The sequence below is a fragment of the Petromyzon marinus genome, chromosome 28, assembly GCF_048934315.1.
Source record: "Petromyzon marinus isolate PM22_M1 ecotype Great Lakes invasive population chromosome 28, UKy_Petmar_22M1.pri1.0, whole genome shotgun sequence".
NCBI lineage: Eukaryota > Metazoa > Chordata > Hyperoartia > Petromyzontiformes > Petromyzontidae > Petromyzon > Petromyzon marinus.
Window position 1 is genome coordinate 4,730,763 of NC_133694.1, and position 16,575 is coordinate 4,747,337.

At 52.0% G+C, this 16,575-nt stretch overlaps 1 protein-coding gene across 4 annotated transcripts in view; it reads left to right on the forward strand.

Moving 5' to 3' along the window:
* The window catches only part of LOC116946935 (histone-lysine N-methyltransferase MECOM-like), a 313,772-nt gene that overhangs the window by 281,120 nt on the left and 16,077 nt on the right, over positions 1 to 16,575 (forward strand). For 2 of the 4 annotated variants that reach the window (XM_032962216.2, XM_032962217.2), the window contains exons 8-14: positions 1,061 to 1,214; positions 1,648 to 3,622; positions 4,629 to 4,716; positions 7,422 to 7,603; positions 11,228 to 11,305; positions 13,499 to 13,656; positions 16,162 to 16,303. In XM_032962216.2, coding sequence (XP_032818107.2) covers positions 1,061 to 1,214; positions 1,648 to 3,622; positions 4,629 to 4,716; positions 7,422 to 7,603; positions 11,228 to 11,305; positions 13,499 to 13,656; positions 16,162 to 16,303 — 2,777 coding nt within the window. The remainder of the gene's footprint in view (positions 1 to 1,060; positions 1,215 to 1,647; positions 3,623 to 4,628; positions 4,717 to 7,421; positions 7,604 to 11,227; positions 11,306 to 13,498; positions 13,657 to 16,161; positions 16,304 to 16,575) is intronic. The other 2 variants (XM_032962218.2, XM_032962219.2) reach the window with 1 other exon arrangement.

Here is a 16,575-nt window from a genome sequence, read left to right on the forward strand (position 1 = left end):
GCGAAGTTGATGGAGATTATAACACTTGTGCACTTTACTACTGCGGAAGTTTTACGCAGTTGGGCCGTAGATCTCTCGCGCGTGTTTTCGCGTTGTGCTGTGTTTTGTTCGGCACAATGTCCGACGTTTCGCTGCACGTGCTGGAAGTTTCTTCAGGAACTGGATGCAGCAGCTCACGTTCTTCCTTGATTAATACGAGCTTCTGGCTGATGACGATGCCGTTGCTTTGCTTTGTCACTTACAAATACAATCTCACTGCTTCAACAGCCTTAGTCAATTCTCTTTTGAATAATATTTCCCCATACAGTGACTTCCCCAAATTCCAAAAAATCTCCGTAGCACAAATACAGGGTGCTTCAAATGTTTTGTTAACTCCTCTGAGATTTTGCACCAATACCGATAGTCCCATGTAAGTGTTAGCATTTTTTTGAAACACCCTGTATATCTGTGACTGCCATCAGACCGTGCAGTGCACGGATAACAACCAAAACAGTTCATTCTTGAACTGGAACCCAGGCAAGCAAAGAGGAAAGATGACCATGGAAGGAATTCGAGGGTTGACTGGTAGCAAAAAAAAAACTATGGCCAAAGTCACTTCTTCACAGCACAATTGTCCCGTCTCATTTTCTTACAAATGCTTCTGTTTCTGCGCCACAACTGTGCAATGCTCCATTTATTATACAAAAAGAAAAACTCGCTTTGAAGAAGGGCAATTTGCTTAGACGTCGCCCGTTACAGATTTTAACTTTCGGGGCCAATGTGTAACGACGTTCGTATTCCGCGTTTCACAATGCGGGCTCGACGCGGGAGGAACTGCACTTTTGCAAAAAAAAAAGCATTGTGGTCAGGAAGGAGCGGCGACGCTGCACTGCGCCCCACGAGCCGGCCCGGGCACGGGGGGGGGGGGGCACGGGGGGGGGGGGGGCACGGACCCAAGCGCAGAGCTGTCGTCGTCAACAACAAAGAACGCCGACAAATAACAAACGAAAACTATCGCCCGCTGAAGACTTTGGTAACTTTTGAAACTTTTTTCTCCCCCCCCCCCCCCACCACCAAAAAGGTTTTCACGGACCCCAGCAACCTGCAGCGCCACATCCGCTCGCAGCACGTGGGGGCACGCGCGCATGCCTGCCCCGAGTGCGGCAAGACGTTCGCCACCTCGTCCGGCCTCAAGCAGCACAAGCACATCCACAGCAGCGTCAAGCCCTTCACGTGTAAGCCTCACCACCGCGGCAAGTAAACGGCCACTGCCGCGGCATTCTGCGTTCCCGCGGATTGTCGCCACAGCGTATTCTTCTTGTCGGCATTCTTCTTGTTGAGCACGGCCATGAAATGCACCGAGGCTTATATATTTCAATTTTGTCTTGCAAAGTCGCTTGGCGCCAAGGTGGTGGTCACGGAAGGCTCCGTCACCGACGATAGATTTTAGATTTCATTTTTTGTCAACAGGAAGGGCTCAATGAGCTCGCCAGGCTCGATTTTCAGAGCTGTGCATACTGCAAGAGCCAGGCGAAAAATAAAAGGCGGGGAGCAACAAGTGTGCACTTTAATATTATTTCACCGTTATCTGGGGGCCAGCCGCTCATCCCTGTGCTTTCGCTTTGCTCCCCCCCCCCCACCGACCTCGTCTCTCTCCCCCCCGTGCAGGCGAAGTTTGCCACAAGTCCTACACGCAGTTCTCGAACCTTTGCCGGCACAAGCGCATGCACGCCGACTGCCGCACGCAGATCAAGTGCAAGGACTGCGGGCAGCTCTTCAGCACCACCTCGTCGCTCAACAAGCACCGGCGCTTCTGCGAGGGGAAAAACCACTTCGCCATGTCGGCCGCCGCCGCCGCGGCCGCCGCCGCCGCCATCTTCCCGCAGGGTTCGTCGCTCGGCCCGTCCCTCGACAAGGCCGCGTCGGCCATGCTCAGGAACCACGGCGTGACGCCCTCTCTCAACAGCTACTTCGGGCCGAGCCGCCACCACCACCACCACCACCACCACTCGGGGCTGCCGGGCTTCCCAGGCGCCGGCGGCATGCAGCCGAGCTTCTCGCTGGCGCAGAGCTTCGCGGGCCTCTTCCCGTCGCCCCTCTACGCCCGGCCGCCCATGCTCCCGCCGACGGGCGCCATGATGCAGGCGGGCGGCGACGCGGCCAAGCTGGCGGCGCCCGTGGCGCACGCCATGCTCCACCCGGGCGCGGCCGCCTCGGCGGCGGGGCTGTCGCTGGCAGCCTCGCACCACCACCACCACGGCGGCGGCGGCGGCGGCGGCAGCGTGTCGTCCGCTCTGCTCTCAGCGCCGGCGCGCCCGCAGCACGCTCGCTCCGAGGAGCGCGGCGGCGGCGGCGGCGACGGCGGCGACGGCGCCGGGAGGACGGAGAGGTCCCCCCGCGAGAAGCTCAACGACAAGGGCAGCGAGGTGTCGGACGGCTCCGACCTGGAGGCCACCAGCACGCCCATGGGGAGCGACGACCTGCAGACGAGCACCGGCTCGGAGGCGGACAGCGACAGCGACAAGGAGAAGACCAAGAGGAAGAACCCCGTGAACGGCGCGCAGGGCTCCAAGCAGGGGGACTCGCCCGCCCTCACCAACGGCGGCGGCGGCGGCGGCGGTGGCGCCGGCGGCGCCGGCGGCTCCGTGGCGGCCAGAATGCCGCAGAACAATCACCTGGCGTTTCTGCCACCGCCGGCGGATGACAACAACGGGTCCGACTCGACCAACGACTCGATCAAGGCGATCGCTTCGATAGCGGAGAAGTACTTCGGCCCCGGGTTCATGGGCATGCCGGAGAAGCAGCTCCGAGCCTTCCCCTACACGCCCATGTTCTCGTTCCCCTTCGTGTCGCCGCTGCCGCACCCCGTGTTCCCCATCGCCGAGCCGAAGGCGGCCGCCGCCGTCGCCGCCGCCGCCGCCCCTCCTCCGCCCGCCGCCGCCGCCGCCGCCGTCGTCGTCAAGACGGAGCCCAAGTCGCCGTCCCCCACCGAGAGGGCGCACGGCAAGAGCGTGCCGGCGGAGGCCGACGCCGGCTCGCCCTTCGACCTGAGCGTGGCGGCCAAGCGCAAGGACGAGGCCAGGCAGCCGCCGGCGCCAGCGTCAAAGCCGGCGCCGGCGCGGCCCCCCGCCGCGCATCAGCGGGACGACCAGCCGCTCGACCTCAGCACCGGCGGACGGACGAGGGGAGCGCAGGGGGGCTGCTGCCTCCCCCCGCACCCGATGCTCCCGCACTCGGCGGCCGCCGCCGCCGCCGCGGCCGCGGCCGTGGCCTCCTCCTCGTCTTCCTCGTCGTCGGAGGTGGCCAGGAAGAGCCTCAACCACATGTTCGGAGGCGGCAAGCAAAAGCTGCCAAGCGACGGGCCCAAAGTCGGGCACGCGCCCGGTCACGTGCGCCACCAGCGGTCGCACCACCATCACCACCAACAGCAGCAGCACCATCATCATCAGCAGCAGCAGCACCATCATCATCACCAGCAGCAGCAGCATCATCATCACCAGCAGCAGCAACAACAGCAGCATCAGCAGCAGCTACAACAGCAGCATCATCAGCAGCAGCAGCAGATGCATCAGCGTTCGTCAATTCCTTTTGCTCATCTCAACCCCTTCTTTCTTGACCCTATATACAGGTGCGGCCTACTGAGGTGTGTGTATAATCTCGCAAAATAAGAACCTACCTACCCACCTGCATACTCGCACAACCCTCCTCCCTTACCTGCTCACCGATCATACCCACCCACAAACCCAACTACTGACCTACCTACCTACCTCTGTGGAGTACACGCAACTCTTCTTTGCAGAGGTTTACATCTGACCGACAATATTTGCAAATGAATCCATGTTTGTGCGTAGTATATTGATATGCAAGTGCGTACACATGCCGATACATTTGTAGATACGCCGCGAATATAATTTGTAAGAAACTCCACAAGGTACGGAGCCATCGCTTTAGCAAACACTTGAGAGTGGCATTCGAATCAGTGGGATATCTGCAAATGAATCACCTTGTCCACGATAGTTTTTTCATGGGTTAGATCACGTGAATATAAGTGTGTCGTTAAACCCACCACCACCCGACACAGCCAGTTAATAAGGTTTGTCACGTTAACAGAACATGCCAATGCGTTACTAGTACAGCACACCGGTGCGTTGGAGAGTAAACCCCCACCATTTACAATCTGAGTATGACGTTTCGCCAGTGATTACAACTGGCTGTCGCCTGATTTTTTTCCGTTTACATGACAAACTTCACCAATCGGCTGTGTCGGGTGGTGGGGGGGTTAATATCGGGTTCGTGAAAGCCTCCTACGTGTTAAAACGGATCACCCTCGTATGTGCACACGCATATCGAAACGCGTGCAACTCGGCCGTCGGCAGTGCTGCGCAACAGTGGGCAACGGTGTGCACGCGTCCGCGCGAGCTTTCCCATTGCTCATCTGTCGAGTGCCGTTTTGAAAACTCGACGTGAACGTTTTCGAGTACAGATCCGCGGGGCGTCTACAAATGGATCGCCCCTGTGCCAACGTATTCGCGCGTGCACGCCCGCCCGCACGCGCTCGCTCGCTCGCTCGGCCGTCTCGCTTTGTTCTGCCGTTTCGCTCGCGCCTGACCGACGGCGCTCCACCTTACCTGGCCGGCTTTCATTTCCAGGGTGGAGAAGAGGAAAATGGACGACCCCATGTCCTCTCTGAAGGAGAAGTACATGAGGCCAATTCCGAGCCTGCTCTTCCACCCGCAGGTGCGTTTATTGCCACAGTGCCACGTCGCAACCGCCCGGGAGGGGGGGGGGGCGCAACGCCATACTTCAACGCACTGGTCGCCCGCCCCCCCCCCCCCATTAAACACGCGATATCGGGACCAACGTTGGCGATACCATCCCAAGTTCGATTCCCTCACCATTGCCGACATCGGCGATGATCATCTGAACCAGTCTTCGGCCTCCCCCTTGGTCGACTCACGATTTAAAATAACCTCTTGCAGTGCTGGGGAGAAATAAGGTGGCCGGGCGTGGTGCTGGTCACATCGCCCCCCCCCCGTGTGCCGTGCGGGCCTTCATAGGTGCACGCCAACAGCACGTGCCCCAACAATCTGTTCAGGCTATAGGATGACCTTTTTGCCTTTGTGCAGTACCCAACTATCCTCTTTGGTTCTTTCGGTAAAGTCACGTAGATAGCAAAATAACGAATAGTTATTTATGTGACTTTACCGAAAGAACCAAAGAGTATGAATTCCTGCAGTCACGAAATCTTCAAATCAAGAGAGTACCCAACTGTTGCGGGGTGCTGAGATTCATTTTGGATTCTCGGGGGGGCTTAAAGACACTGAGGCTACTTGGCAACATGAGAGTTGTCCCCCTGTCAAAAAATAAATATTGTAGTCTTCATCCTCAAAATATAAATATCATATACGTATGGACCAATTTGAGCCAGTGGTCAAAATGACACATTCACTTGGCAAGGGCGACAGTATTTCCATCGGAAGGCCACTGTTGATATCTAGCAATAATGGCATTTAAGATGCATTACGGGATCCTGTAATGGCAAACGGTAAAACTTTAGAGCGCTTGCGTTAAATTGCCCGCTGTCAAAGCAATCCGATTGCAAATTTTCACCTCTTGCCATGTAGGTGTGTAGTATATACTTATTACCGCTGTTTTGGGGTCTTTTAAGGATGGGCTTGACCCACGTGTTTTCCAACAATGCGACTCTTCGTCTGCAAAGCGAAACATGTACACGCGCGATGCAAAATACACAAAGCAGCAGCAGCAACGCAGCAAGCCGCGATTCAATTCGTGGAAGGGAGTTGCTGGAGGGGGGGGTGGTGGTCAGCGTTAATTTAATAAACGGGCGCGACGCTACCGACAATCGTCCATCAGTTAAGACTCGGGGCGACGTAAAACGGCAGAGCATTCTTTTCATTATCTCGGACAAATTGAGCCGCCGATCGGACGAGCCGCGCTTGTTTTTCGGATTTCGAGGGTAAACGCCAACGAGACAAATCTCGCCGCTCGTCGTCGGCGTCGTCGCCGCCGTCGTCGTTTATTGTTCCGACAACAATGCCGGCGGGGCGGTCTCGTGCGCCGGGAAACAATGCGCGCCATCGCCAAGCGCTTCCCGTCTTTATTTGTCGGGGGGCCCACGAATCTTTTGGTCGGGCGGTCGCCGCCGAGAGCGGGAGATCACGTTTAGCCCTCCCCCCCACCCCGCCGCCCACCAAACCCCGCCCCCGCCGCCCACCAAACCCCGCCCCCGCCGCCCACCAAACCCCGCCCCCGCCGCCCACCAAACCCCGCCCCGCCCACCAACCCCCCCCCCCGCCCACCAACCCCCCCCCCGCCCACCAACCCCACCCCCGCCCACCAACCCCCGCCCATATATATATTTATAAATATAGAAATAATGTGAAATAACCATGAAAGTCACAAGATAGCCCTCATTGTGTAATCTCACAGCAACGTCAGTGATCCTAGAAATACACGACTAAAAATAGCGTGTATCTCACATCTATACAAGAAAAATTACTTTCATCTACATTGTAAGATATAAATGAAAGAAATGCACTTTTTATGTATGCATATTTATAGATGCATTCTTTAAAAAAACTTTATTTTTTGTTATATCTTACGACTACATAAATCAAAGTTAATTTTCCTGTATACTCGTAAGATTAATGTATATTTAAACATAGCGAACAAACAGATGTTTTGGTCTGGTATTTATACAATCACTGAAGTTGCTTTGGGATTACAGTAAGGGCTGCCTTGTGAGTTGCACATTATAATAAAATAAAATGTGACGACAATGAGCATTTGTGCTTAACGAATGCCCATCGTTGTCTTGTTATTATTTACTTATTTACCCTGGAAAGCCACACCAAGAGTCTAAAATATATTTTATTTTCAATCGCATCCTCCCTTAAAATCCTAAATATTCCTTAAAAAAATTGATCCTCAAGCAGCAGATTAGTGCTGGATAGAACATTTGCCAATGTGATTTGCAGCCTTGATCCTTAACCAATTTTAACGTCATTTTATTGGTCTGAGACTGTTTTTGTTTTGCCACCTTGCCCAAGCTTGCATTTTGTGTTGAAAAAAGTGGCAGCAATTGATGCACTAATGCAGTTTTATTATATGTATTTATTGCTAGCGACTTGCTAGCACTCCTATCGATTTTTGGATCGTTTGTTTGTTGTAACTTTCTGACCAGTCCCCTGCCCGGACATCTGCGAATGAGAGCTTCGTAACTCATGGGATTTCCTTCCAGTCCAAAGAAAGATCCCGATTCTGCCTCGGGACTATTGGGCAACACAAAAACGACATGACGAGGGCTACCGGTGGCGGCGTGGTGTTGTGACGACGGCGATGACGACCAAACAAAAACATAAATCCGACTTCTTCCCCGTCGCTTCTCCGTCCCCCTCCCGTGGGTTTTCCCTCCCGCCAAGATGGCGGCCATGGAGAACATGGCCGACAAACTGGAAGGCTACAGCGCCATGAAGCTGGACGGCGGCAGCGGCCACATGCAGCAGCAGCAGCAGCCGCCGCCGCACGCGTTCGGATTCCGCCAGCCGCCCCCCAGCCTGCCCGACAGCCTCCTGCGCAAGGGCAAGGAGCGCTACACCTGCAGGTGAGGCGCCGAGCAATGGGGCAATGTCCGCCGCCATCTCCCCCCCCAACGCGTACCCCGAGGAGTTTTTGAACGCTCGACCGAACGAGCGACGACGCGGTCCAAACGCTTGTCTGTCGTGCGTTCCGCTCTGGCTGTCTCGCACACGCACGGCGTGAAAGAAGTTCCACGTATGTACCACCGCACCGCAACTCCGATCGGCACGGTCGGGCTACGCACGGTGCGAAAGAATTTCAACAAACATGCATGTGCACAAGGCTGCGACGCCCATCGATTAGCTGTATTCAGCGTTAGTTTTTTTTTGTTGTTGAGCCCAGGCCACTGCATCTGCTGCAGACAATGTGCATGTCAAATTAAAGCTTATACATTAAAAGTATATCGATCGGTTAGTGTGCAGCAACAGTTATTATGGGGGGGGGGGGGATAGAAATGGGTTCCTTAAAGCGAACTCAGAAGTAGTTCTACGAAGTCTTCTATGGGGCCGTTCGCTAACGCACGAACGGATTCTTCATCTCACGGCAAGAGGCCCACTATGACGGCAGGAAATCAGATTTGGGAAAGGCAGGATGGGACTATGCACTGTCGAGCCCGATAATTGCACGCACGAGTGCATCGATCCCGATTATGGCCTGGCATAGGCGATCCCAATTAAAAAAAACTATACACACATACAGTATAACAAGCAGGCTTTAGCTACCAGTATTGTTCGCAATGCTGGCAAATGGTGTGATGAAGCCGGTTGTAATCACCAGCGAAACTTTGTACTCAAGTTGTAAACGTTGCGAGTTTACTCTGCAACACACCGGTATGCTGAGATCATAACTGATTGGCAGGTTTTGTTTACTTGAGAAACCTTACTAACTGGGCTCTATCGGGTAACGGTGGGTTAACGACACATTTATATTTACGCGATCTAGCCCATAAAAACCATGTTTATGAACAATACACACAATTTTGATTTAAAGCTTTCGTGACTGCAGGGATTCATATTCTTGGTTCTTTCGGTAAAGTCACCTGATGATGATTGCTTGTGTTGCAGTCGAAACGTCGTGAGAATTTTATTGTTTTATATTTTTATTATTTTATTGTTTCCCTTCTACGTGACTTTACCGAAAGAACCAAGAATATAATACACACAATAGCGGTCGCGTTGGTTTAATGCGGCGCCTAATTTCCTGTGTTTATTTGCTCGTCGGGCGCGACAGGAGTTGGCCCGTCACTTTCGATTAAGGCCCGTGTCACTTCTCGCCGCTGCCGCCTCCCCCGCCACCGTCCATATTCTACGGTTCACTTGAATAATCGCGCATCGCTGTCAAGTCACGAGAACAGCGTCGTGTGCACGAAGAGTCCCCCCTCTCCGCGCGCTAAACATCTAGGGGTGGGTGGGGGGGAGGGCGGCACGGTGCGTAGCGCTCGGCGGCAACTGCCCACGCACCACCGCGGGCGGCGGGGGGAGAGAGGGTGGCTTCAGGAGCCGACGCGCCGTGAACGTCTGCGGGAGCCGTAACCAGCGTTGCAACGTTTTGACAAAAAAGCGGCGTCGAACCCGCCGACGTTCGTGTTTAAAACAAACAAAAAAAACACGCGCAACAGCTCAAAACGTTACCAGCAAAAAAAATGCGGACCTCCCCAAGGGGGTTATAGCCCTGGGTATTTTTTTTTCTTCTTCCATTTTCCAAAAGAGTTCACACGTACGCAGCCGGTCTGGTTTCGCAGTGGGCACGCGAGGATGAGGATTTGCGTCTGTGAGTGCTTAAATTCCGCGGTGTCTCGGAGCGGCGTGCGTGCGTGCGTGCGCGGGGGCCCAAAAATAAAACCGCGCGAAAGCCGCTAATGTGGGAAAACCATCGTCGTGTGGTGCAATGCAAAGAGAGTTTTCAAACGTGGGACCTTTTTGCCAGTATCAAAGTATGAAAATTTAGAATAGGCGTTTTAGGTGAAACCTATTCTTATTTTTCATACTTTGCTACTGGCAAAAAGGTATCCCATGATATCGCTGCTCACCCCAAGCTATAAATGCTCTGATAGTGCATTGTCTTTGTACTGTTCACCATTTGTTGTTCTCTGGTCTGACACTGGTGAGACAAGGCCATGAAGATGGCTGGTGTTGGCCAATCAGTTTCAAAGACAACGCTTATATCAGAGCATGGTTTGTTTGCATGTTCACCACAAGTACTGTGTGTGGTTAAGACAGACGTCATTCCTTGCATCTATTTTGGTGTTTGAACATCTTAACACCACCCGTTTTACTTTGCCAGAAAGGATAAAAACCCATTCTTATTTTTTCACAGCAGCGATTTCAAACGTTAACGATTCCTGCGGGTGCCCCACCACCACTGCTGCAGCGAGCAGTGTTCGACGAGCCGCAGTTCACGCCACTTGCGAAAAAGTCCCACAGTGGAGTGTGGGGGTTCTGAAATGAATCGCGTGCGGCATCACGAGGTTTAACACGTAGGCTCTTCACGACCAGTATTGTTCATAATGAAGGGTTTTTTTTGGTTAGAATAGCGCAAGCATAAATGTTTCTGGTGGTGGAGGGTTACGACACGTTTACACTTACGCGATCTAACTCAAATAACCTTTATTATGAATGGTGTCATGAGGCGCGCGACGATTTCAACTCCCACCAGGGATTCATTGCGTTGTCATAAATCTGGGATCGCGGCTGGATTTGCGAACCAATTAATTTTTGTCCACTCTGACTGTCCTGTTTGTATATTTGTTTTTATTCGGTTCGTCTCGTTTCTACGGTTTTGTTGGCTCCATTCGCCCGAATGCAACATTACCATACGATTTGCAAACATTGTAAATAATTGCTATTCACATGCAAGATTTGTGAGCATCAATTTTAGGTCAATAAATCGATGCATAGTTACACGCATAGCAAGCATCGTTTTGTATAACGAGGTGAGACGTTCCTACTACGTTGTGAATTTTAAACTCGGCAATGTTGCCTTAAAAATTACTCATTTGGGATCACACACAGCAGCTTTGCAGTCTACTGCGAAAAAATGTGCGGTACCCTCCTGGAAGCGAGTCTTGACACTCAGCGAGGAATCGTACATTGTTTACCATTTGACCTGAGAATGTTTGTTTTCACCGATGTTCAGTAGGGGCGGGTCAGAATGTTACTACAACAAAACAATAAAAAATACAACAGGAGGGCAAGTTCTAGAAAATTATTTATGAGACCTATTATAGTTTTTGGTCCAACTGGCTCATAACTGTTTGGCCACTCCACCACCCATCATGGGAAGGTTCTCTTCAATCTGGCAAAATGTTGGGATTGTGGTCTGGGGTATGGAGAACAAACGGATTTATTTATTTGAATTAATTTAATCTGTGATGATAATTTTCTTGTCATGTGCATTTTTTAAAATCTCATTACTTGCGTATTCATCTTTTAGTTTCTAAGTAGTGGGGTTTTGTTTTTGTATTATATATGTAAGGCACTGGCTAATTGATGTGCAGCGTTGTGGGATGCAATTGCATGAGCGACGCTCTATAAAATGAAATTACCATCTTAAAAGGCCTACCTACGATTCGCACGTTCTTGCCGACGTTAGAATGAATGCGACGCTTCGCGTGAATCTCAATTTTTTCTTCTCCCCATTTCCCTTTCAGATACTGCGGAAAGATATTCCCGAGATCGGCTAACTTGACGCGCCATCTGAGAACCCACACGGGGGAGCAACCGTACAAGTAAGTCGAACCGTATCGCCTCCAAGAATCTTTGAGAGCCGCCACGCTTCCCGCGGGCGACCAGCGGTGGACAACAGTTGGCCGATACTCGGCGCCGAGGGAGGAATTCATCGCAAACGCCTCTTCGCCGGCCGTTGTTCTTTGGAAAAATTATTAAGATTCTTGACGCCCTTTTCTGGTTTTGATCAACACCGGCAATTCGCCGCATCGCCGGGCCCTCTACAATCCGGGCGGGGGGGGGGAGGAAGGGGGAAACGAAAAAAAATCGTTTAATCAAAATGGTGCCGAGGCTTACGCCGCGATTGAGCGTAAAAAAAAAAGAAAGAAATTAAAAGTCACCGACTCCTGGCACAGACCCCGGCCGCTTTCCTGTCACCTCCATGAGAAATTGAAAATGCCGCAGCCGAATGGAAAAATAAAATAAAACACAAAGAAAAACCTGCCACTGTCACCGGCCGCCTATTCTCGAAACGTCCAGATCTTGCTGAGCGTGTCAAAAACGATCGTGTTCAATTACTTGTGAGACGGACAGGTAATCCATATAAATAATTACATGTGGAATGTGTGCGGCTTTTTTTTTCCGCTTCTCGGTTATGAGAAGCATGTTGTGAAACGCCAAACCAGCTGACCTCGGGGGGGGGGGGGGGGGGGCACGAGTCATACCTACATCGACACGTTTTTAATAGTTTTTCACTAAATCTTTTTTTTCCCTCTTTTGTGTTTTTTTACCATCTTGGTCCTGTTCGACCGTAGCTAGTAGTGTGAGTAGAATTGTTTGATAATATATATTTTTTTTATCCTCTCGCTTCTTGGCATACGTTTTTTGAATAGTGTCTTCAAATTCAATAACTCATTATGGGTGGGGGGGGGGGGGGGAGGAGGCGCCAATATATACAAACATTTTTTTTTTTATAACTCAACGATCGTGGATATAGCAACTGCTGCGTTGCATGCATCGGAAGAAACACGGGTAAAAGATGATGGAAATGGGACAAACATCGGAAAAAAACGTACAGAGGAGCACGGCGACATTTGCGTGCTTTGGAATACAAATAGAATACGTACGGAGGAGAAAGCGTGAGGGTACCAGGGATTTAGTACAGAGTCGGAGACATCCATAGTTCCTCATTCAGGAATGCAAGTGGTTCCGGGGCAGGACTGATCGGTGGAGGTAATAATGATCGATAGACGAGGCTCGTGATGGAACGGAAGCCAGAAGGAGAGAATGTGCCCGAGAGAATGGACTCTTACGAAGCTGATGAGTTCAGCACATGTGCAGGAGCGAGATGGATTGTTTAGTTCGTCGGTCGCTATGTCGGTTTATGGATCTATACGAGGATAGTTTATGTGACCTAGGCAAGAGGCACATGGAGAAAAAAAACATCTGAGCAGCTGCCACATTCTATGGGGTTCGCATGGGTTATCAGTCACAGAAAAATCCCGTAAGAACCGGCTACCTTCATTGCTCCATATATAGAAATATCCAGAGCAACAAAGGGAGCTGCCACAGTACTGGAATGGTTCGTGCACTGGACCTGCAACCTAGGGGGTCGCCGGTTCCAGTCCCTCTCCCGGCACGACAGATGAAGCGGATCAGCGCGTTCGTTGACTCAGGCATATTTCACTGGAAACGGTTACTACCGGTTTCTGACTTTCAGTTATCGTTTAACAACCCTACTTATAAGACATGTGCTATGAAGAATAACATCACCTGTTATATATACATTTCCTTAAACATCACCTGTTATATACATTTCCTTCGAAGGCCACACACGCAAAGAGTTGCCGATGAACGTGTTGACTTCCGCCACGGAAACAAAAAACTAAACTATGTTCATTTTACCAGGTAAGGCCCACTGAGCTATATATAGGCCTTTTTCAGAAGCGACTTGGCAACAAACGACAGCTCAACGAAGTGGCCGATCGCGTGGAAATTTAAAGCAGTCAAATACTCCAAATGCACGGTGATTCTAAATGTGGAGTAAAAAAATCCACGCAACCACGGGAAGAGAGACGCGCAAACTCCAAATATACAGCAGCAGGCGTCAGGGTCGGGATAAGAACCCACGACCTCCCGTATACCGGGCGAGGTAGTTAACATCTCCTAGCCACCGTGGCGCCCCCTCCACCTGCCAGAAGAGCAGCAGGCTCACCATGGTGCGTGCGTGCGTGCGTGCCTCTCTTCACCGGCAGGTGCAAATACTGCGAGCGCTCATTCAGCATCTCGTCGAACCTTCAGCGCCACGTGCGCAACATCCACAACAAGGAGAAGCCCTTCAAGTGCAACCTGTGCAACCGCTGCTTCGGGCAGCAGACCAACCTCGACCGCCACCTCAAGAAGCACCTTGCCGGTGAGAGGGGGCGGGGCGCACGGGGGGGGGGGGGGCACACGCGGTCCGCGCGCGATTCGCCGCGTCCGTGCGTCGGTAACAATATTAAATCAAAACAATATAAAAGCACGCTCACTTCCCCGCCCGCCCACTTGCCCGCCCGTTCGCCTGCCAGCCTGCGAGCAAATCACCCTGAACGCTCCCCGATATTGTCAGATGTTGGGCACCCGGGCAGGGCTTTAACCCCTGGTTAGTACTTGAACGTTACCATGGTAAGGGTTGGGAGACTAGCTGGGCAATGCGGTGCCAGGCGTTGCCTGCAATGTGGCGATACACGCGACGGATTCTTCAATGTTTCCTGTGCGGAGGTGCGAGTGTTTACAGCCTCCTCGTGCCAGTGGGATGTCTCCAGGTACTGAGGGTTTCTTCCCACATGTCCAAATTTTTATTCAACAAAACATTCCAATGCAGACTCCCCAACCCCACCCCCCCCCCAGAAGAGTCCGCAGACTTTGTGAGGCTAACCTAGATAAATATGATCATTATTGTTATTATTATTAGACTGGCTTTGCCCCAAATATGTATCACTATAAAATTGCATTATTCGAGCCAGTGAATCCTATATACATATGTAATTGAGATAAACATGACTATGTATATTTCAAGTCTCGTCAGTCTAGACAGGTGACATTTACAGTCTCCTCCTTCCCTGCATTACAATATACTCTTTTTCCCCTCCACTTGAAAACTAAAGAGTTGAGGGGTGTACGTCCGATAATCCGGTAGGGCACGTGTGTACAACTTTGCACCAGATTGGGGCGAGTCCTTCTTTCCGTAGCGTCTTATAATCTGGAGAGCATGGCCATCGTCATCGCCGTCATTATCATCATCATCATCATCGTCCTGCAGACCATCCCCCAGGGACGATGACCTCTCCCGCATCTGGAGTCGGTTTCCCTTCGGCATCGCGCGCGGTCGTTAAAGTCGGGGTTCCCTGCGAGTTGCTCGCTTGTGACTTGGCAAGACCGGCGATTGAGGGCGACTCCTGGAGCTGCAGCTTCACCGGTCGACGACCGTAACCATCACTTCTGACCGTTGTCTCCCGGAGAGAGCGTGGCACAAGGGGAAGGGGTGGTACGGGGTGGGAAAGACTCCCATTTTGCCACCGCTCTTCTTCGTTTTATTTGTTTCGCACCGGCCGAGCGATACAACCCTGTCAGTCCAATTAAATTTCACCATGAGGGACGTAACCGTTCCTCCCCCACCCCCCCCTCCCCCGATTGGTGGCGTCGCTTCTGTGCTTGCCGAATTACCCTCGCGACGGTCCCCGGACCCACGGCACGGTTCTTATTCACCAGCTCTTGCATTTTAAATGTCTGCGACGCGCCACATCTGTTCCATTAATTTGCGCTCGGCAAAACTTGGCAGCTCCGCGGCGTTTTCATGCTCGATGCAATATCGGCGTACAAGCTCGGAGAAGGCTGCTGTGAATTACGCGGCTGCTCTTGGAGCGTTAGCAGGGGAGTTCCGTTGGCTCACCGAGTGCACAGTGGCTCGAACCCATGTTGTATTAACATATATGGGCATATAGGTTTATGGATGCGTGTCTGCAGATATAAGCGTGTCGCTATCTCTGATGGAGGCTCTGCGTTATATAATGGCTTGCTGTTGACAGGAGGGTGTGGGGGGGAGAAACAATCATTACCCTCTTTCTTGGCGATTCTATTAATTCCCACAATGCAGAGATCACGACTCAATTCTTTCGCAGCTCATCACTAATTCGTACAAGTAAAAGAGGTAAAGGTGCTGTCCCTGTAATTTCTGGCTCACGCCACTGCTAACAGAAGGACCTCCGCTCGAGGGAGATCTGGCGAGCCCCTCCTGAAGGTTATTTAACTTACTCTTCCACCGTGGCGAGGGGCGCCAAAGTGGAGAGATGTTAACTCCCTCGTCTGGTATGCAGGCGGTCGTGGGTTCGATCCCAACCATGATGCGTGTTTGGAGTTTGCATGTCTCGCTCCCCGTGGTCACGTGGATTTTTCTCCAGGTCCTTCGGTTTTTCCCTCCACGTTGAGAATCAACGTGCGTTTTAGAGTATTTGACAGCAATAAGTGTCCACGTGATCAGCCACTTTGCCGAGCTATCATTCGTGGCCACGTCGCTCCTGAGAAAGAGCAACATAGCTCAGTGGGCCTTACCCGGTAAAATAAAAAAAGAGTTTTTAGTATAGTAGCAGTAGACGTCTTGGAAGAGGCGATAGTACCCACATTTTACCCACACCACGCAAGATCTGCCCTGTGGCGAAACCCAAGTACACTGCTGGGTGGGCATCAGTTGTCGGAGGTTGGGAGAGGTGGGATTTTAGAAACTTGCCCCGTTGTTTTAACTTCCGACCTCCGCGTTGCAATACCGGTGCGACCAACCCATTACTCAAAAGCAGCATCCCCCACCACTTTTTAATAGAAGCGGGTTTTTTTTTTGTTTTGTTATTAAAACACTCTTTCTTGCCCCCATTTACTTTCTCAGGAACGGCCGGCTCGTCTCCCAACTCGGAGCTGGAGAACAGCTCGCTGCTGGAGGACAAGGAGGATTCGTACTTCACCGAAATCCGCAACTTCATTAGCAGCACGGAGGAGTCGAACGCCCTCCCTGGCACAGAGCCACCCACGTAAGTAACCTCCTCCTGCTCCGCCCCATTGCACGCAGCCCCCCACTGGAGCGCTTGGAAAAAGAACACCCCCCCCCCACCACCACCCCACTGCACACGTTCAAGGACCCAATGCCATCCTGGCATCTCCTCAACCAACTCGCCAACCCCCCACGCTTCGCACCTCCGATTGGCACGGTCGGCTACGTACGGCGTGAAAGAAATCCAACATGCATACAAGCTTACAACACCTGGCATGCCGTGGTCGTTACTCAACCAGGTTTCACCCCGCG